Genomic DNA, 22321 nt, shown 5'->3' with positions numbered 1-22321 from the left:
CAGGGGCACAGACATCTCCCAAGCTGGCCATACCTGTCGTGACACAGTCCCCGTTGCTCCACTTCCGATCCAGCTCCCTGCTGTGGCCTCGGAAAGCAACGGAAGATGGCCCAAGTCCTTGGGCCCCTGCACCCACGTGGGAGACCTGGAAGAAGCTCCTGGTTTCAGATCAGCACAGCTCTGACCGTTGGGGCCACCTGGGGAATGAACAGGCGGATGGAAGACCTCTCTCTCTCTGCCTCTCCTCTCTCTGTGTAACTCTGTGCATATAATTTGGCTACATAATTGTAAAATAGTTGATATTTTCGCCAGAAAATCAGTGACTTATGGTCTCTGAAGATGGTGCTTTTGTTTATTTGGCACAGTTGCTGTATTCATTTTACCAGTCATGTAACAGTCCCAGAGAAAGAGGTGTTTCTCCTCCCCGGCTCTAGAGATCGTCATTCTGAGGCTTGAGAGCCATGCTGTTTATTACCAATGGTTTGGCTACAGAGAGCATTTAAGAAATGTCCTTGCTATCTTCTGAATGTGTATGGTAATTTTACCAGCACTTATAGTGTTGTTTCTTTAAAAGGGCTTTTCCTTTTGTGCATGGCTTTTTAATGCCCTCTTTTTTTTTTTTTTTTAATTTAACAGAGTTATAGATGGTGAGAGAGAGAGACAGAGAGCAAGGTCTTCCTTCTGTTGGTTCACCCCCAAATGGCCGCTACGGCCGGTGCTGCACCAATCTGAAGCCAGGAGCCAGGTGCTTCTTCCTGGTCTCCCATGCGGGTGCAGGGCCCAAGCACTTGGGCCAACCTCCACTGCCCCCCAGAGCCACAGCAGAGAGCTGGCCTGGAAGAGGAGCAGGGACTAGAACCTGGGGTACCAGCGCTGCAGGTGGAGGATTAACAAAGTGAGCCATGGCGCCCGCCCTTAACGCCCTCTTCAAAACTTGAATTCCAAGAACTGCCTCTCTCTTCACTGAGTTAGAGTTGCTTTGGGATGCCGTGAACTCATGGCCTGTTCTCTTCCCAGCAGTGCTGGCCCTGCAAGGCTCCTCTGCAGTCAGTACCCCCTGCTGTCCTCTCCTCCCGAGGGCCATTGCTGAATCCCTGCTGTGCACTTCCCCGAGGTCACCCAAGCCTATGCCCCTCTGTGAGAGGAAGCTGATGAAAATTAATCACCCATACATGCGATTATGGTGGATCACAAGCTCTTCTCAGTGAAGGCTTTGCAGCTCAGCAGGAACCTTCGGAAACATTGTCACTTCAAACATAGGATTCCACTCAGCATTCACAACCATCCTGCAGGGAAGACGTGGCTAGAAAGATGAATCTGGCTCTGTAGATGGCAAACGCTATGGTTGCAAATACCGTACGCTTCGCTGATGGTAACGCAGAAAGTAGCAAAGTCTGCACCAAGTCAAGTACTCTTGCCTCTTTCCATTACCAGGTTGCCAGATTTGGAGATGACCAAAGGGACAAAGTTTCAAGCAGAGAAGCTGTCCAGCCGGAGGGCCTGGGGATGCCCATCAGCATTTCAGTGCTTTTCTAACCGCCCTTGCCCGATCCTTGAAGTTCCATCCTCTTGAACCTGTGACCTCCCCTTCTCCTCCTCCCTTCTTGCCAGCGTTTTCTGAACGGCTTCTTTCTCCCTTGCTGCCTCGTGAGTTTTGAGGTCTTTGTGGTTACTCTGTCCCCTCTATGAGCATGGTCACAGGTGTTTCCAAGGCTTTACCTACTATCTTTAGGCAATGATTGAGCCTAGATCTTGAACCTACTTACATCTCTACTAGAGCCGTGGTGTACACACACTTGCCTACTGGGCAGCTCTCCTTGTCATTCAAATATTACTCAAAGAAGACGTGGCCAAATCATTAGCTTTATTACAGATTGAATGTGTGCCCTCGGCCCCCAACTCCATGTGTTAAAGCCTTAGCTCCCCTTGCGATGGTGTTGAGATGGGGGCCTTTGGGACTCAGGTTCAGATGAGGTGAGGACAGTGGGTTCCACGTAATGGTGTTGGTGCTTATACCAGATGAAGTACAGATGTCTCTGCCATGTGCGAATACAGTGAGGAGACTGCAAGCCAAGAAGTGGACCCTCACCAAGAACCAAAGCTGCTTGCATCTCGATCTTACATTTTCCATCTTGTAGAACCATGAAAAATAAACATCTCTTTTTTAAAGCTGACATAGCGGTGTCTGATACATTGTGATGGTGGCCTGGAGAGAAAGATGTGCTCGCTCATTCGTTCTCTCTCTCTCTCTCTGCCACTCTTTCCCAGAGCCTTCAGTAGAAAATTCAGACTTTCTGTTCACTGTTTGCTAGTTTTAGCTCCTGTTGTTCCACCCCGACTCAGCATTCTTGTTGGCCATGCCCACCTGTTGGCCATTCTCTGCGAGACCCTCTGCTCTGGCTTGCTCACCTTAGCCCCTCCTGTAATGCCTTTCTTCCATTGCCTGCCTGACAGAGCTATTGTCTTAGAGGATTTTCTCCTGGGATCATGTCCTCTGGGATATTTTTCGCTGACCCTCCAGGGAAAGTTTTGTTATAGCACACTCCGAGTCTCTCAGTTGGAACAGACCATGTCAAAGTATCTGTGGTGAAGATGCGTGTCTCTGTATGTTCTGCTTAATCCTAATTTACTATGGACTAACAATTGTGTAGAATCAAATAGAAGTAAATTCATCGAAAATGAAATGAAAGGATATAAAATACAACACAAATTTTTGATCATTGGGTTCAACAGACATTAAATTAATCTCTGTACTATAAAAGTTTCAGATACTTTCAGTGTCTCTTTTGTAATGGGGTTTAGTACATGGACCCCCCAGATTTGCTGCCTTGGCATTTGAGAAAACAACAGCAGCAAAGTCAATCTCACTCCCCCACAACCCTGCTTCTCCCTTGAAGTAGGTCCTGGAAGGACCATCCTGGAAGAACCATCCAACCTTCCCTTGCGGCGGCTGTAAGACTGTCCTTTGGGAATGGCCCTTGCTGTGCCCAAAGGAAATCAGTGTCACAGGGAAGACTCCACACAGACAGGTCCGGCTCCGTTCCCCCCGCTCATCATCAATAGATCGTGCCCTCTGTCGATTTGATTTCTCCACTGCTGTCAGACCCAGCAGAAATAGTGCACAGCCTTAGCCATTTCTTCTGCTCTTCATTGCTCATCTCTCAGTGAGCTGTCTTCTGTTACAGGGACCTCAGCCAGGAGCCCAGGTGAGCGGAGGAAAGGTATTACTCCTCCCCGACACTTGCCACAGTAATTGTCACCTGGATGAGTAGGGTTCACAGGTCATACTGTGAGAGGCCCTCTCCTGGGGCACCAGTAGCACCCAGTTTGCATTTTAAACAGATTGAATGTTTCCTGAATGGGAGAGATCATCTCCTATTGATCTTTCTACCAAAACATCCATAAAGGCATCTGTGAGTCCATTTTCTGCTTCTATAACACATTGCTCAAGACTGGGTGAATTATAAGGAACAGAAGTGCATGTTGGCTCACGGTCCTAGAGGCCGGGAAGTCCCAGAACATGGCAGTAGCATCTGCTCAGCCTCTGGTGAGGGCCTCAGGGTGTTAGGGCAAGTGGGTGCCTGCAGAGACAACACAAAGATGGCAGCCTGTACAACACCTTGCTCCCGCAGCAACCAATATGGTCTACTGAGAGTGAGAAGGTGGTCTGTGAATAGGTGTTCGCTCCTCTTACATGTTCCATCTCATCTCCCAGCACCACCCCATGGAAATCCAAAGGCAGTAGAGCTTCAGAGGGGCCAACCCATTGCATCCTCCATGGTTGCTCAGTGTGGACACCTGCAGTGGGGGGTGAATGGGCAGGCTGTTCTCTTCATGCAACCTCTGCAGATTGCATTCTGTCAAGTCCACAACAGAGACAACCATCTTCAACCCACCCAGTAAGAAACACAGGAGCTGAGTTCTGCTTTGAGTGACCTCACAGGCAGCCTTGGTGTGGTCACCTCTGGGACAGAAGAAGAGCTGGCAGGAGCCCATGGTGGGAGACACAGGGCTCCTCTCATTACGAGCAGAGGCGTTTCCACACCGTGTCCACCTCCTGCTGTGTGTCGCCCCTCTATCACCTCGTCTTGTGGGTCACTCTTTTGGCACCCTCACTGCTCTACTGCCTTGTGTGTTCAGTGCACTTAGCATGTTGGACATCCTGCCCCACCTCTGCCACCTATGTGTTTCCTAAACCCACCCCCACTCAGGGGCTGCGCATGCAGACTTCGGGGAAAGCAAATGCGATGTATCTCTTGCAGCTCCACTTTGAAAGTGACTCACAGGTGTATTAAATATACGTGTTCTTTGCACGGACTCTGAGTTCTCAGTGGCTAGCCCCTCCCAGGAGCCATGTCGGGATCCTACCTTCTCCGGAATCACGCCTTTTTCTCCCTCCCTCCCTCCCTCCCTCTCTCTCTCTCAATATTTATTTACTTATTTGAAAAGCAGAATTACAGAGAGGCAGGCAGAGAGGGAGTTCTTCAATCTGCTGGTTCACTCCCCAAATGGCCACAATAGCTGGAGCTGTGCTGATCTGGAACTAGGAGCCAGGAGCTTCTTCCAGGTCTCCCACGCGGGTGCAGGGGCCCAAGTACTCTGGGCAACTTCCACTGCTTTCCCAGGCCATAGCAGAGAGCTGTATCAGAAGTGGAGCAGCCAGGACTTGAACTGGCGCCCATATGGGATGCCGGCACTGCAGGTGGTGGCCTTACCTGCTACGCCACAGCACTGGCCCCTCTCCTCCTTCTATTGAAGCTGTTTGACCCCTCACATGGAAAGGGTCCATTTCGTGCTGGAGTAAGAAGTTTATTTCTGTCTGGATTATGCAGTCACTTTCCAAATTATGGGCTCTGCAGCCCCATAGATAGAAAATAAGCAAAAGAAATGCATGACCACTTTGTAGCTTAACACCTCATCTCAACAAAGCATTAGGGAGAGCAGCAACCAAAAGGTGGAAACCAGCGTTGAGCTTTAGTGGCCATTTCCTTTACTCTTTGTTTTTAACTTAGCATTAAAAAATATTTATTTTTTTAATTTGAAAGGCAAAGTGAGACAGAGCAAGAGACAGATCTTCCACCCACTGGTTCATTCCCCAAATGGCCACAGCAATCTGGGCTATGCCAGGCTGATGCCACGATCCAGGAACTCCATCTGGGTCTCCCACGTGGGTGACAGGGCCCCAGATACTCAGGTCATCCTCTGGTGCTTTTCCCAGTGCATTAGCAGGGAGCTGGATTGGAAGCTTAACAGCCAGGACTGGAACCAGTGCTGGCATTGCAAGCCATGGTTTAACCAGCTGCTCCACAACATGGGCACCCTAAGTTATCATTTCTTTCTCCTCCTTGCTCCTTCCTCTTCTTCCTCCCTTGCACCCCTTCCCCCTTTCACCAGTAACAGGAAGCTTCAGAGAGGAAGCAGCAAGGTGAACAGTGGGTTGGAGCAAGCATGTCTCTAATGATGCTGCTTCCGTGTGTTTTCACTGCACTTTAGATACTGTCACTTTCCCATAGATGATTTGAGGATGACAGATCCTTTAAAGTGTACTCTAGAGCAAGGCTAGCGTTAATGACTGGGCGGAGAGAACTGTCTTCGATGTATGTGTTAACTAGCAATGCTTCTCGGGGCCGGGGTGGTGCTACAGCGAGTGAAGCTGTTGCATCCCACATTGGAGCTCAGGTTCAGGTCCTGGCTGCTTTGCTTCTGATGCAGCTCCCTGCGAGTGTGCCTGGGGAGGCAGCAGAAGCCTCTGCAACCCACGTGAAAGACAGAATTTCTGGCTCATGACTCAGACTTGACTGTTGCAGGCATTTGGGGAGTGAACCAGAGGATAGAAGATAGATTCATTCATTCTCTCTCTCTTTGTCTCTGACTTTTGAATAAATAGATCTATAAAAAACCCAAAATATTAGCACTTATTTTATGTTTTAATGTTACAATTAGTAATTTGTAACAACTTTGCCATACCAATGCACACTGAAGCAAGTTTGTTTGGAAAATGATACCTTTTCATTGTTATTTTATGTCACTCCCCCTCTTCGCGGAGGAATGACACAGGACCCTGCGCTGTTCTTTTGTCTGCTTGGCCCTTCCCGGGTTTGCTGCTGGTTCTTCCCGGGTTGGCTACTGACCCTTCCACCTCCGTGGAAGGGCGGTTCCCCCTGCCACTTTCCCCACTTCTGCGGGGGAGCGGCACACCGCCGGCCGGCTCTCTCGGGGGCTGCACAGGTGTTCCTTCAGATAGATGTTCCCGGTGCATGCCGTCTCTCTCCTCCTTTATAGTCCTCTTCCACCAATCCCAACTCTGCTACCCACACGCCGAGTACGCTGCTCTCCTCCAATCAGGAGCAGGTCCTGCTGTTTATTGGTTGAACTGGAGGCAGCTGTGTAGAAGCTGTTTCCTCCTCTCCCAGCGCCATATTGTGGGAGAGCAGATGCATAGAATAAGTCTTAATTCCAGTAACAGTCTAGTCCGAGTTGCTCCCCACAATTTTATATAGTTTTTTTAAAAATAGAGCTGTGGTTCAGAGTTCCCATAACTCAGTGTGTAATGCTGTGGCTGGTGGCGTGTTCACACTGTGTAGCCATCATCACTGTCTAAATCCATAGCTTTTCATCACTCCCCAAAACCTCACGGCAGTTACTGTCCATCTCCTCCTCTAGCCCCTGCCAAGCCCTCATCTCCCAGCTGTCTCTCTGGGTGCTCCTTTTCTTGATACTGCCTATCCGTGGAGAAGTACACTAGGTGACCTTTTATGCCTGACTTTTTCACCAAGCATAATATTTTCAGGTTATCTTTTGGCACTTCCTTTCTTTTTATGGATGACTAATATTCCATTTATACATATAGTATATTTTTATTCATCAATTAGTAGACTTTTTAATTGTTTTCATATTATGGTTACTGTGAGCATTTCTGTGTGAGTTTTTAATGTGGACATGTATTTACATTACTTTTGGGTATATACCTAGGAGTAGAACTGCTGGGTAGCTGTGTTTAAGCTTTTGAGAATCTGTTGAACCGCTCTCCAAAGCAACAGCACCATTTACAATTTTCTCAGGCGTCATATAAAATTGGATTAGATAATAAAAATTGCATTTGCAATGCAATGCGCAGTCCAGTGGGTAAAGTTCAGCAGGCCAGGGAGATGCTGAAATGAGAGAGACACAGAACTGAATGCAACAGGTGCAACTAGGGTTTGCACCCAACGGCAAAGCGAAGGTGTCGGTGCCTGGAACTTGAGTAAGAACATGGTTGGGTACTGAGTGTGGGTGAGTCTCACCAAGCTGGCTTGGCACAGTTCTTACTGAAGTGAGCTCAGCAGGCCAAAGGCAACAGGGCAAGGACAGACACCTGGTGGAAAAGACAGCTCAGAGAAGGCTGAGCAACGTGGGGTCAAAGGGAATCCTTGCTGGCAGCAGTGTGTCTGGGATCCCATTTCTCTGTATCCTCAGTGTCATGGTTCACTCCAGCGATCCCAGTGGGCGTGAAGCGGTTTTGAAAACTTCAGCATCTCTCATCCTGTTCCAAGACGTTCAGGTTGAGCAGGTGAGGATCAGGGCCCCCCAACCTTCATTTTCAGCAAGCTCTTCAGGGGGTTTTGTGGATGAGGTCCAAGACGGTGTCTTCTACGTGAAGAAGGTACTTCTGAGCTCATCAAGTTCACATCTCCCTGGTGGACTCGCCCTAGGTGTCCCCCGTGATCCACACCCCTGGTGCAGGCCCTTCCCTTGACCAGCCTCAATGGGATTTGCACCTACCAGTAGAACATGGCAGTGGCGACAGGATGTCAGTGTAGGGAGTGACCATCTTCATGGGTGGAGAGAGAATCTCCTGCTGGCCATTGGGAACAAACAGCCACACTGGAGCTGCCTGCTTGCTGACAGCCCGTGGGAAGCAAAGTGCCAGCCACACAGCCCAAGGAGATGAGCTCTCCCAACACCTGCTGCCGGCTGAGCCTCACTTCAGCACCGGGGCCACAAGCCTGGAGGAATGCACAGCAGAAGATCAGCTGAGCTGTGTCCAGCATCCTGGCCCATGTAGCTGTGTGTGTGTGTGTGTGTGTGCGCGCATTGTTCAGAGTTGTGCTAGTTACCCTAGAGAAAAAGAATACACCCTCTAAGCCGGCACTTCGTAGTGTGTCTCCATCCCTGCCCCTTTTTCATCATCTTAAATGCATGCATTTAATCCTCTTTTGTGCTACCTAAAATACAAAATAAATTCAGTGTTTGGACAAAGTCAAAGCAGCGATACAAAGGACTACTTTGTTTTCACAGTAGATAGAACTCTGTTCCCAATGTTTGCATTTCTCTGAAGTCCACTAGCCTTCAGACGGACTGAAGACACGCCCCCAGAGTCACAAAGCTGGTGGTGGCTGGTGCTGTCTCCTTCCCAAAGCTTCTTCCACTTTCTTGCAGGGGATGATGGAGATCCCTTTTCCAAAGAAAAAATTATAACAAATGGTCTGACAAAGGACATGTGCCAGTTGGGAGACTGATTAATAGGGAATGCCTTTTGACTTATATAAAAATTTAATTGCATATAATTATACATGCAAAATGTTAGCATTGTTGAAAAGATTAAAATAACCTGAAATTAGGGTGATTAGAGAAATGATTTCACAGCAAACATAACTAATGGGCATGGTGTCCGGTGGGGTCTGATGGCCAAGAATCATATCGGGCATGGGTTCAATATATATTTTCCCAGGCCTCTGGAACAGGGACCCAGATTGCTATACATTAGGTAACTACCCAGGTAAGTTCTATGATGAGGCACATTTGGGCGATTGGATGCTTACAGGAAGCATAACTGGAATATCTGAGCAGATGACCTGGTGAGTCTGCATCCTAGTGTTTAGCTACGAATATGCAGACTCAGCCTCTGCTGAGTCTTCAGGGGGAGTGTAGGCAGGAGACATCTGCAATGGAACACACCAGCACATAAGTATGGAAGGAACCAGATGCAAATGTGCCAAATTCATCATATGCTTGGCTTCCAGTGCCTTCTTTTTCTGTTGGGAAAATCAGACCCATGAGGAATGCCAGCATTACTATTCAGAATAGGTATTTTCAGAATTTATTATTGCTAATGTTGCTAATGAACTTGCCCTGCCTGTCCTGGAGCAGAGCAAACAAAGAGGGATTGGAGGCCTCTTAGATTGGCAAAAGAGAGAAAATGGAGACAACAGAGCGAAAGGAAGCGGTCATTGGCTGCTCAGCATTTAATAACTCTCATAATCCGAGTTCGAATCCGCTCTCAATTAAATGAACGGTCCAAGTGGGAGATGTAACAATGCTCGCCCTGCAACTGGCTCCCTCGACCTTGTGGTTAGTGACTAGGTCTTGGCAGTTTTGATAAATTAGTTGCAAATGAATAAAAAACATGTGGACCATGTGTATTCCTATTTTGAAAGAGGGGAAAGGTGCTTGGAAAATATATTTAGTGGATGCCAGTGTTTAAATGTTTCAGAAATTGCCTGTGGTAGTCTCAGAAAACAAAACATTTCCACTCTGTCAGCATTCTAACTCCAACATATTTATATAATGCTTATTTAGCCTTAAACCTAAATTAACAGTAAGGATCATCTTGCAAAACAACCAACACTTTACCAACTCATGAGCAGGGACTTGGCTGGGCTCTGCGATTCTTAGTCAATCACACTCTTTCATGTTCAATCCTCTCTTCCCATGTTGCAACATAGGAATAACACAAAGGGAAGTGGTTCAAAGATCAGTCCACATCCAGTCCCACGTCTTCCTGCTGGTCGGGAGAGCTTTAAGGAGAGCCAGTGATAAAACTTGTACATGTTCTCCAAAAACCAACCAATAAGACACTAAGTTAATTTATTCTGAAATATTATAAAATGGAGCTTAAGTCATAATTGCATAGCTCAGTGTACTCTCCTATGTAAAGAATAATGGTGTTTTTACCTTGCGTGTATGTATCAGTTTCAATCTTTCACTTTTAATGTGCTATAAACCATTATTTTTACATCCCATCCAAATGATTGATAAACATCAGAACTTTTTTCTTTAGTTGTTAGTTGTTTTATCTACAGTATACTGGAGGACTTCAGTTTGTTGAAAATTGAATTAAAGATAAAAATAAAAAGATAAACTTTATTTTTCCAGTATAAACTCCAAGTACAAGTCATTTTTGAGAACCATGATACTAGTCATCAGTCCTTCCCTGTAGTCAGAGGGTCTTGGGAATTTAGTCACGTCAAAGCAGTACTTTTTATATTATTAAGAAAATGGGTATCCTTTAAAGATTTTTAAAGGAATTTATTGATACATTTGATTCTTATGGTCACAGCAAATGCATGACAATTTCTCATTCTCATGTTTACATGATATTAATGCAAAGAGAACAGATCCAGCGTAGCTCATAGATACATGCAGTACTTGTCTTTCTGTGTCTGGCTTACGTCACTCAACATGATGTCCACCAGTTGCATCTATTTTGTTGCAAATGGTAGAATTTCATTCTCTTGGGGCCAGTGCTGTGGTGCAGTGGGTTAAGCCGCCATCTGCAGCACTGACATCCCATATAGGTGTTGGTTCAAGTCCTGGCTGCTCCACTTCCAGTGCAGCTCCCTGCTAATGCACCTGGGAAAACAGTAGAGTATGACCCAAGTCATTGGGCCCCTATACCAATGTGGGAAACCCAGATGAAGCTCCTGGTTCCAGGCTTCAGCCTGGCCTAACCCTGGCCATTACATCCATTTGGGGAGTGAACCAGTGGATGGAAGACATCTCTCTCTGCCTCTGTGTTCCCCTCTCTGTAACACTGCCTTTCAAATAAATACATCTTTTTAAAAAAGAATTTCATTCACTCTGCTTTATTACTCAATAATATTCCATGATATGATATACACCCACATATACACCCACCCCAGATTTTCGTCATCAACTCATCTGATGATGGACAGCTTGGTTGATCCCATATTTTGGCTACTGTGAACAGTGCTGCTATAAACACAGTGATGCAGGTCTTTCTTTGATAAGTTCTGTCTTTTGGGTATACCCAGTAGTGGGATTGCTGGATCACCTGGCAAGTCTATTTCTGGTTTTTGAGCAAATCTCCATGCTGTTTTCCACGGTGGCTGCAGTAACTTACATTCCCACCAACAGTGTATAAGTGTTCCCGTTTCTCGTCATCATCGACAGCATTTGTGACTCTCTGTGTTTTGGGTAACAACCATCGTGACAGGGATGAGGTGACTTCTCATTGTGGTTTTGCTTTGCATTTTCCTGATGGCTAATGATGGTGAATATTTTTCTTGTATTTTTTGACCATTTGTAGGTTTTTCTTTTAAGATCCTTTGTCCTTTCTACATTTGATTGGTTGCTTTATTACTGTTGAATTTTTAAGTTGCTGATATATTCTGGATATTAATCCTTTGTCAGATGGTGGTGTGCAAATATTTTTCCCATTATGTTGCCTGTTTCTTCATTCTATATATGTTTCCTTTTCTGTGCAGAATCTTCTGAGTTTGATATGGTCCCATTTTCTAGTTTTTTGTTTTATTTCCTGTCGCTTGGGAGTCATGTTCAAGAAGTCATCCCCCATACCAGTGTCTTACAGTGTTTCTTCTACATTTTCTTCTAATGAGTTCAGTCTCAGGTCTTAGATTGAGGTATTTGATCCATTTTGAGCTGATTTTTGTGTATGATGAGAGGTAGGGAACTAATTTCATTCTACATATATATATCCAGCTTTGCCAAGCATCTCTTGAAGACGTTATCCTTCTCCGATGTATGGTCTGGGCACTTTTGCCAAACATCAGTTAGCTGTATGTACATAGATTAATTTATGGGATCTCTTCTCTGTTCTATTGATATATATGCCATTTTTTATGCTGAGAACATGCTGTTTTAATCACTATAGCATTGTAGTATGCCTTGAAGGCAGATAGTGTGATGCCTCCAGCTTGACTTTATTTTTTGCTGAGGATCAATTTGGCTATTTGGGTATTTTGGGTCTTCTGTGATTCCATATGAATTTTAAGTTTTTTTTCCTAATTCTGTAAAGAATGTCATTAGTATTTTGATAGGAATCATATTTAATCTTAGCTTTCTTCAGGTACTGTAAATGCTTTAATGATATTGATCCTTTAAATCTGTTAGCAAGGAATTCTCTTTTTTTTTTTTTTGTGAGTTCATGGTGATTTCTTTCATCACTGTTTCATAACTTTAATTACAGAGATCTTTCACTTCTTTAGTTAAATTTATTCCTACATGTTTGGTTTTTTTGTGGCTACTGTAAATGACATTTCTGTTTTGATTTCTCTTTTGGCAAGTTCATTAGAGTATAAAAAGCTAATTTTATATGCTTATTTTGTGACTTGCAACTTAACTGGTTTATCCGTTCTTGGACTCCCTCCTTTCCAATTTTAATGCCATTTATTTCTTTCTCCTCTTGCATTGCTCATGATAAAACTTGCAGTATTTTTTTTTTATTGAATAAGAGTGATGAAAGTGCACATCTTTGTCTTGTTCCAGATCTGAGGGGAATGCTTCAGTCTGTCCCCATTCAGTATGACATGGACTGCAGGTTTGTCATTGACAGCCTTTATAATTTTGAGGTATGTTCCTTCTTTACCTAATTTGTTTTTTATCATGAAGGAGTGTTGAATCTTATCAAATATTTTCTCCATATCAATTGAGATGGCCATATGGTTTTTGTTCTTCATTTTGTGGATGTAATTTCAGATGTTTATTGATTTGCGCATATTGTAACACATGATCATGATGGATGGTCCTTTTGATATGTTTTGGATTTGATTTGCTAGTATTTTGTTGAGAGTCTTTTCATCTGTTAATCAAGAATATAGGTCTGTATTTTTCTTTTTGTATTGAGTCAGTTTTTCTACCAGAGTGATGCCTGCCTCATAAACAGAGTTTGGTAGAGTTCTATCCTGTTGAATATTTTGGAATAGTTTTGAAAGTATTGGAGTTACTTCTCTTTTGAATACTATATATCATTCAGTACAGTAGAAAAATTCCTGGACTTTTCCTTGATTGAAGATTATTAATTACTACTTCAATCTTGTTGCTTATTATGGATCTGTTTAGGTTTTCCATATCTTATTGATTTAATCTTGGTAGGTTATATATGTATACAACAGTTCATCCATTTTTAAAATTTCTTTAATGATGCTTTGGTCAATCTGTAGCATGTTGCTTCATTTATAAGTATTTGTAAATGTCTGTTGTTGTTAATCTCTAGTTTTATTCCTTTATGGTCTTAGAAGATACATGGTGTGGTTTCAATCTTGTGAAATTTACTGAGACTTGACTTGTGACCTAATGTATGGTCTATCTTAGAGAATGTTCCAAGTGCTAGTGAAAAGAATGTGTATCCTGCAGCTGCTGGGTGAAAGCCCTCTAAGTGTCTGCTAGGTCATCTGCTCAAAAGGGTTGTTCAACTCTGATGCATCTTTGTTGATTTTCTCTCTTGGTGATCTGTCCATTGACAGTGGGGTGTTGAAGTCCCCTACTATTATTGTATTAGAATCTATTTCTCCATTTAGGTCTGATAGTATTTACTATAAATATCTCAGTGGTCTTGTGTTGGGTTCATATATATTTATGATTGTTATAGCTTATTAATAAATGAATACTTTTATCAATATGTAATGTCCTTTGTCTTTTTGTAGTTTTTGACTCAAAGTCTGTTTTATCTGATATAAGTAGAGCCACTTCTGCTTGTTTTTGGTTTCTATTTGCCTGGTCTATTTTTCCTAGCTTTTCACTTTCAGTCCATGTGTATCTTTATTTGTAAAGTGAGTTTTTTATAGACAGCATATAATTGGGTCTTTAGTTTTTTATCCATATCCATTCACCCAACCTAAATCTTTTGGCTGGGGAATTTAAGCCACTTACATTTAGCATTAATACTGGTAGATAAGAACTAACATCTGTCATTTTGTTAATTGGTTACTGATCATACCAGCTATGTTAGTGAACTTGGTTGTGTTACATGATTCCATGGTGTCAACTTCTAATGTAGGACTCCATTCAAAATTTCTTGTGAGACTGGTTTGGTGGTGAAGAGTTTTGCTTATTTGGGAAATAGCTAATTTCTCCTTCATTCTATAGGAGAGTTTCACTGACTCTCACCTTCTTGGTTGGAGTCATTTTTTTTTCTTTTAAGATCTTTAATATGTCATCTTCCTGCTGGCCTGTAGAGTTTCTTCTGAGAAGTCTGCTGTTAGTAGAATGTTTTTTTCTTTATATGTAACTTGACACTTTTCTTTTGGGCCTTTAAGATTCCTCACCCCTAACTTTTGTCAGTTTCACTACAGTGTGCCTTGAAGGAGATCTTTTTTTGGTTAAGTATGCTTGGAATCCTTTGAGCTTCTTGTATCTAGATGTTGATGTCTCTTTCAAGACTTGGGAAGTTTCCAACTACTATTTTATTTAGCAGATTGGCAATGCCTTTTTCCTTCTCCTCTCATTCAGGAATCCATATACTGTGAATATTTGTGGTCACTTAATTATATCCCATGTTTAGCATAGATTTTATTCTTCTTGATTATTTTTTCTTTATTTTTGAAGATTGGATTATTTCAAAAGTTTTGTCTTTGGATCAGCAATTATATCTTCTACTTGGGTATATTCTATGAAAGCCCTCAAATGTTTTTTTTTTTAATTTAATTTTATTGATTGAAGTTTTTAATCCCCCAAATTTCTATTTGGTTCTTCTTAAAGATTTCTATCCCCTTAGTGAGTTTTTCATTCATGTCACCTGTTGATTTCCTCATTTCTTTAAACTATCTGCATTCTCTCACATCACATTGAGTTGCCTTACAATCATTATTTGAATTGTATGTCTAGCATTTCACAGATTGCCTGCAAATCAGGATATGTTTTTGGAGATTATTGTGTTCTTTTGGAGGTGTCATGCTACCTTGCTTCTTCATGTTTCCTGTGTCAGTAAACTGACGTCTATGCATCTGGCGCAATCATCCCTTCTTGCTTACGGAGTAGGTTTCACTGGAAAAGAGGTGGTTCAGATGGAATGCAGGGTGTTACTTGTCCTGTTACTTTGGCTTGGGTTCTAGGTGAGCCCAGCAGTGTAACCTCTGAGTGATTTCTTTTGCTCTCGTCAGTGTCATCTGTGTCTGTAAGTGACACAGTGGTCTAGTCTGCAGCAGTTTGTGGGGTAGAGTGTGACTGGTGAGTGTGGGATTTCTAGGATGTCTGTCTTCAGTCACCAGAGAGCTTGGCGTCAGTTACACTAGGGATTCTCATGGAGAGGGCCTTGTTCTACATTGCAGATGGACACAAAGAGGCTGTCCTCTTGTTGCACCAGCAAGCCTGAGGTATCTTGGGGACTGTAGCTGTGGCTCCAGGACTGTGTGATATGGATGGGCCCTTCCTCAGGTCTTGTTTCTAGGGACTGGGTAATGTGAACTGAAGCCTGCTCCAGTCCTGTAGGGTGACAACAAGGTACACAGAGGAATCTGCACCGACTGCTATCAGCCTGAAGATTCTACCCTAGGTCCCTCCAGGTGGATTCCAGTGGGTGTGAGGAAATTAGTAGTGATTATTTATTTATTTATTTTTTGACAGGCAGAGTGGACAGTGAGAGAGAGAAACAGAGAGAAAGGTCTTCCTTTTTGCCGTTGGTTCACCCTCCAATGGCCGCCGTGGCTGGCATGCTGCGGCCGGTGCACCGTGCTGATCCGAAGCCAGGAGCCAGGTGCTTATCCTGGTCTCCCATGCGGGTGCAGGGCCCAAGGACTTGGGCCATCCTCCACTGCACTCCCGGGCCACAGCAGAGAGCTGGCCTGGAAGAGGGGCAACCGAGACAGAATCCGGCGCCCCGACTGGGACTAGAACCCGGTGTGCCGGCGCCACAAGGTGGAGGATTAGCCTATTGAGCCATGGTGCTGGCCTAGTAGTGATTATTACACTCCTGGCATTGCAGGATACAGGGGGCTGGGTCATTACCCAGATCTCCCAGGTTAGGAGCCAGGTATTGGAGGTGGTGGTAGCCACTTGCCTGAATCAAAACAATGCATATAGAGTACCCCAGATACTGCGAATGAGTGTGAATCACTCCAAGGATTGCACTATCCAAGTTAACAGCTCTAGTTCTGCAAGGCACAGATGAAACTGCCCGCAGTCCCCACGAGCATGCAAGGGTGGTGGTGGGGTTTGTGCCCAGGACTCCCAGAACCGTGAACTGGGAGATTTGGTGGGGACCTCCCCAGGTCAGGTCTGAATTTTTATTAGCTTCGGTTGGCGCTGGCCCCAGGAAGCTAAGAACCCCAATGGATCACATAGAGTGAGTGAGTACAGCTCCAGGATTATGCCCCAAACTCCCACAATTGCAGGATGTAGGGATTCTTGTGTCTGTCCTGTAAGTTGCCCTGACTCACTCTGGTTGTGTCAGGTAGCAGCAGAACAGAGATCAGCTACCCAGTTCTATGCTGCCAATGAAGTCTGGCTTTTTGTGGGTTGGGAGAGAGGAGGGATGCGATTCGGCTTCCCTTTTCAGAGTTAAATAGTCACTCAGACCACAGTCGGCTCCCAGGTGGAGTTACACTTAGTGGGGGACTGTGGATTTCTCCCTCAGCTAAAGCTACTGGCAAGTGTGCAGCAGCCTCTACCTACCTTGGCTTTGAGGGTGGAGTTTCCCAGCCAGCTGTGTAGATGCAGTGTGTCTGGCAGTGTGTCAGTCTTCTTTCTTCACTTCCCCAGTCTCTGTTACGTTCTGTCCCTTCTCCATTGAAAGTTTCTGTCATCTCCTTGGAATTTGGCTCTTCCTTCCTTCATTTGTTTTTCTGGTATCTTTCTGTGGCTGAGGTCTGGGCACCTTCTCACTATTCAGCCATCTTGGAACTCTACAGATTTTTTAAGATTAGGAAACGAAAGGAAGGTAGAAGAAGTCAAATCAGGGCTGTAAGATGGAGGCCTAATGATTTCCCATCAAAACTCTCCTGAAATCGGCATTGTTTAGCAAGAGCAAAGAGCCTTGTGGAGAAGTTCTTAAGGGCGTTTTTCTGCTAAAAATTTGGCTAACTTTATCTAAACACTCTCCTAATAAGTAGAAGCTATTGTTCTTTAGCCCTCCAGAAAGTTAACACACAAAATGCCTTGAGCATCCCCCAAAATTATTGCTACAAACTGCTCGTGACCAGTCTGCCTTTGCCTTGACTGGACCATTTCCACCTCTTGATAGCCATTATTTTGATTGTGCTTTGTCTTAAGGATGGTACTGGTAAAGCCAAGTTTCATCTCGGAATTCTTGCAAGATAAGCTTCTGGATCTTGATCCCACTTAATGAAAATTTCCACTGAAACCTCAGATCTTGTCTGCAGATGATCTGGGCACAACATTTTGGCACCCATTGAGCAGAAAATGCACTCCACATTAACTGTCAGTAAGATTCATGTAAGCTAAACCAGTTGTGAGGGCTGTTAGCAAGGATCTCTGCTTTGTTAGTCATTGGCCCTCTTCAATTAGGGCACAATGTAGTTTATTGTTTTCCTCACAAATTGGTGTGGTTGGTCTGCCACTGTGAGCTTTACTTTCTGTATTATAACTTCTTAAAATGAGTTATCCATGTGTATACTGCTGGTTTCTATGGGCATTATCCCCACCAACTTTGTATAAAGCATCAAGGATTTCACCATTCTTCCACCAAAGCTTCCCCATGAATTTGATGTTTTTTCTGTTTCCCTTTAGAAGAATTCATGTTGCTCTCATAGGAATTCTTTTCAAAGTGGTGTCTTTCCCTTCTTACTCCCTCAAAGCAGATCCTGTCCAGACACATGGAAGTTAGTCTGAATGCATTTTAGGGGGAAAAATGAAGTTCATAAGGGTTTTCACAGTAGATTTTCTCCATGAACATCTGAATACTCCTCATGTATGCATTTTTTTTTTCAAAATTAGTAAATCAATATCAAAATAACTGTTAACTCTGAGTATTTAACCATTTGATGCAAATACTTCAGGAACTGCAGTATCCACTCAATTCACTCGGGGAGGAAGCTGGGTCAAGCCAGATCAAGTTGGTGTTTGTGTGTTACCGTCTGTACTGAAAAAGACACCTACAGGAACAACAGAGAAAAGTTGCCATCGTGGGCTTGTAATCGTTTTATTAAACGTGATAGACATCCTCTCCCCAGAAATTGAAGTTGTGTCAGGAACATGAGGGTAAGGAGCTGTTGGCAGCCCTGCACCAGGAGCACATCTCAAACTCAGAGGAACTCACAAGTCTTCCTGAGATCCTGTTGACTTGGCAGATCCTACAATGGCTAACAATCCTGCGTGGATTCCTACACGCAATCCCACACAGCTAGCAAGAGCCCGTCCCAGTGCAGTTTCTGACTCAGCGGGTCAACGTAGGCCTGCGATCCGCCATGACCAACAAGCTGTCTTGTGATGCCGATGCTGGTGTCTGGGCCACCCTGTAAGTGCAATGCGGACTCGCACTGCGGTGCAGCTGAAGGTGAGGGTGGCAGCCCTTACAAACCAAAGCACCAGCTAACGAAACAATGGCCATCTCTCGACTGAAACTTTTATTTGGTCTGTTCTTTGAAGGTGCCACAGGGAGCTGCTTGTTCTGCGTTTTCAGACAAGTCTCCTCTTTCTGCCCACATGATCCAGTCCAGTGCACTCTCACACCACGCGGGGGCTCCTCTGGGGAAGCAGAAGCCCGGGAGGGTGGTGGTGGGGGAGCCCGAGCAGCAAGCTGGGTTTCTGTGGCTGTGATGCCCATCACAGCTGGGTGGAAGGCAGTGACAGCCTCTTGCGCAACATGGAGGACTTAGAGGTGGCTGCACATAGGAGCACTCTTCCACCCACTGAGGTGCTCCTCTTGTTTAGTGGGAAGATTTGTTTTTCTGTTTGATAGGTCATTACTTTCATGGTTATGGACCACAATGAGGCAATAACAAAATGAAACAAGCAAAACCCTGGTATTTTCACCAATTCCCTAAGACAACCACTCAATAAATTAAAGGAACCCACAAAGCTATTCCATAGCCATCAGACTTGTTATCATAATTCACTGGTTGCACAACTATGTACTAACCAGTTTGAATGAAGCAGTTGATCCTCCTCAAAGTTCTCATGCTTCTCCGTTTATGTGCTTTGCAAATGAAGTGAGTCAAAGTCGCCAAGGAACATGATAGAAAATTGTCAAACAGATGTCGCTGACTCAGTATTTCTTGGAAACAGACTCTGAGAGCTATTCTAATAAGGACTTTGGAATTGACGATAACCCCATAAGCCCAAAAAGAACAAGAAATACTCTGTCAAGAAACAAAGGGAATAAAACCAAAAGAAAAGAAGGATTTATATGGAACAGATATGAAATGTATAGTGTCATACAAATTCTAGCGAAGAAAATCCATTCTGACAGCTGACAACGTTAGATTGATTAGAAAGTTCTGGAACATTACCAAGGTCCATGAGAGGCATGGGAAATAATTTCAAAGCAAAGGGAAAAATGAAAAAAAATTGTTTTCCCCTATGTATTGAAGATATTTCAGTGTGAAAACAGACCAGGGGTTTCTGGAGAGCTGCCATGTGTTCCATGGAAGAAGAAATAAGCAATAATATGTGTAATTAAAAGATACCAGCTCTGGTAACATTCTGTTGCTAATGTCAAGTGACTCAAGGTACCCAAGAAACACCAGTTCAAATTAATTTCCTGGATTAGCATTTACTTTTGTATATATATCGATGCTGACTTCTTTTGGTAACACATGATTTATAAACCTGGTCTTGCCTGTCTTGCACCTGCCTGCTACAAAGGTCAGGAAAAATAGGAAAGGAAGTGGTGGTTTCTGCCTGGGCCAGGAGCCAGGAGCTTCTTCCAGGTCTCCCACATGGGTGCAGGGGCCCAGGGACTTGGGCCATCTTCCACTGCTTTCCCAGGTGCATTAGCAGGGAGCTGGATCAGAAGTGGTACAGCCTGGTCTTGAACCGACAGCCATTTGGGGTGGTGCCAGCATTGTAGGTGGCAGCTTTCCTGGCTACACCACCATGTTGGCCCCAGATTCTCATTAATCTATGCCGTCACCATTTTCAAAGGCTCCAGCCTCACTCCCTGCTTTTAAAGAGGTTTGGTTGATGCACACCTTGCCAGAAAATAACTTGGTCTGATGCTGGGTCCTTCTCAGGATACTGCCTCAGAGGCACTGCTATTCACCCCGTGTTAATTGTGACACTTGGTCGACATGTCTGATTTCTCCTGTTTTCAAAGCCAGGATTTGTCAGACTGGACTGCACAGCCTTGCTACAGGCTGCCTCATGATGACAGGTTCACCCAGCCTTCTCAGCAACCTTAGTGGAGCCACTATTTGTTGCTACTTTAATGGGAAAGTGTTCTTTCTTTCTCCTGAGCCCATGGTCTGGGCAAGAGAGGCTACAGTCAAAGGATTTCCACAGCTTCTGATTTGTTTTCAGATCCTGACAACTGGCCCCTCACCATTCAATTAAAGAACGCTTAAGGGAAAACATTTCGATCAATTTTTCGCCTCTTCCCTTTTGAGCTCACGTTGCACTCACCTTCTGCTCTGGGAAAGAAGCATCCTTACTGTCTGTGCACCCCCCCCCCCCCGGGGGGGGGCTGGTTTCCTGGAAGCAGCTTCAGGAGGAGGGAGCCCAGGGCAGGAGGGGGGTGGGGGGGCTCCTCTTTCACAGCAGGAGAGGCCCCGGGGCTTCCTCAGCTTGGGGCTGGTCTACGCTACAGCGCTGGAGGTCACCTCTCCTCCGTCTTTCACGTGGTCTTCCTCTTGGATGGCCCCTGTCCCACAGAGTAGTTGGGAAAACAGCACACTTCCTCAGGGGCGTCTGTTGGCTTGAACAAAATCTGGATGCAATCGATGTAAGTCAACAACCGAGCCTCAAGGCAGTTTTCAGCTCGTGTAGAGTCCAAATTCGTCCCAGGCCTCCAAGACCTGCCCAGGAAGTGAAGGCAAACCCCTCACCTGCAGTTCTGTTCTGTGGCCCTGTCTGAAGCGTCTGCCTGCTGTCACTTTGGGTCTACGCAGAGCACCCGGGAGACAGTGCTGGGTGCTGCTGTGTGTGCCTGGGGCGAGGGGTGCAACGTTGGAGCAGAGAGGCTTCGTTGGGGTCTGTGCGTGTCATCGCAGGATGCAAATCGCACAGCCTGATCTGGCAGCTACTATGAGGTTGAAATGAGCACGTATAGTCACAGAACAAAGCCGAGGAATTATGGGTTTAGCAGTCATAATAACAAAAACTCCACGGCCATTGTTGTGGGCTGTCCTCTGTCCTTAATCCTCAGGGCTTCCTCCCAACTCTGGGCAACACTGAAAATTGAGCAGGGGTGGAGCCCGGGCTCAGCTATTAGTTCTCTTTTGTGTGAGAGCGATTGTTTTAAAGTCCAAATGCAATATTCAGTGTATCATTTGTCTCCACAAATTACCCCTCCGTTGGTTCGCTGCAAGTGCCAGCTCCTAAGAGTACCTTCTGGGTTTCACAAGCGACCCCATCAAACAGTGATTATTATTCCTCAAGAAACTGTCCAGAGTGGCTTGTTCCACGGCAGACATGTGGTTTGAGTTTTGTCATCAACGCAGAACAAAGAGCCCGAGATTGTTGCTTTTCATTATCTGAGCTGCATGGCTCTGTGGAAGCGTCGCTCGCTCTTTATTCAAGTGAGGATGCTCCTTGCCTCTCCTTTTAGGTTTTATTTCTGCATATCCAAGACATTTCTGCAGGCAGGCTGCCTCATTGAGAAGCACCATCTGCTTTGCTTTTCAACTGTGGAACCATCTGAGGGAGTGAACGCCTTCTCCGGCACAGAAACACATGGGGCTGGGGTGGGGGAGGGGAGTGGTGTTGCTAATTATACACGGATACTATGCATGCATAGATACTTGTACTGGTATATATGGAAGTGTGTGTCGGCACTGTTTTCTGTTGATGCCAGAGCATAGATGTACAGTCAAGGAACTCAGTCTCCATAGAACAACTAAGCAAAGATCTCTAACATCACTCATGTCACAAATCCCTGCGTGGGATGACAGGGTCCAAGTGCCCGGAGCACGGGTTTGGGGGGGGGGGTCTGTTTCTGGCACCTAGAGGAGTGTCTGGTGTGAGCCTCATTGCTCCTGCACACTTGCTCTGCTTGGCTGTGCCAGTTCCGGTTGTCTCTCCCACCCAGCAGTGCTGGGAGCTGCTTCCGCCCTGTGCTGGCTGGGGATGCCTTCTAGACTTGCTTAGTGGTTTCTTACGACCGTGGAGTCGCTGAAATTAACACCCGTGAGCAAACAGCTTACACTCTGGGCTCAGGACTTTCGCTGAGGGGACGTATTGCTGGCAGAAG

The 22321-nt window shown here is 45.0% G+C and overlaps 1 protein-coding gene across 4 annotated transcripts in view; it reads left to right on the top strand.

The window, feature by feature from the left end:
* Window positions 1-22321, top strand: part of LOC149122228 (uncharacterized) — an 86822-nt gene that overhangs the window by 19554 nt on the left and 44947 nt on the right. The window contains exon 1 of one of the 4 annotated variants that reach the window (XM_089312971.1): window positions 12389-12590. The exons of the other annotated variants lie outside the window; for them this stretch is intronic. Coding sequence (XP_089169097.1) covers window positions 12544-12590 — 47 coding nt within the window. The 5' untranslated portion in view covers window positions 12389-12543. Of the gene's footprint in view, window positions 1-12388; window positions 12591-22321 lie in introns of those variants that run through there. 4 annotated transcript variants of the gene reach the window in all.

This window comes from Oryctolagus cuniculus, chromosome 14 (assembly GCF_051225735.1).
Source record: "Oryctolagus cuniculus isolate XC-2025 breed Fujian yellow rabbit chromosome 14, ASM5122573v1, whole genome shotgun sequence".
Lineage (NCBI taxonomy): Eukaryota > Metazoa > Chordata > Mammalia > Lagomorpha > Leporidae > Oryctolagus > Oryctolagus cuniculus.
Note: the sequence above shows the minus strand (reverse complement) of the source record. Positions and strands in the feature narration are given on the sequence as shown.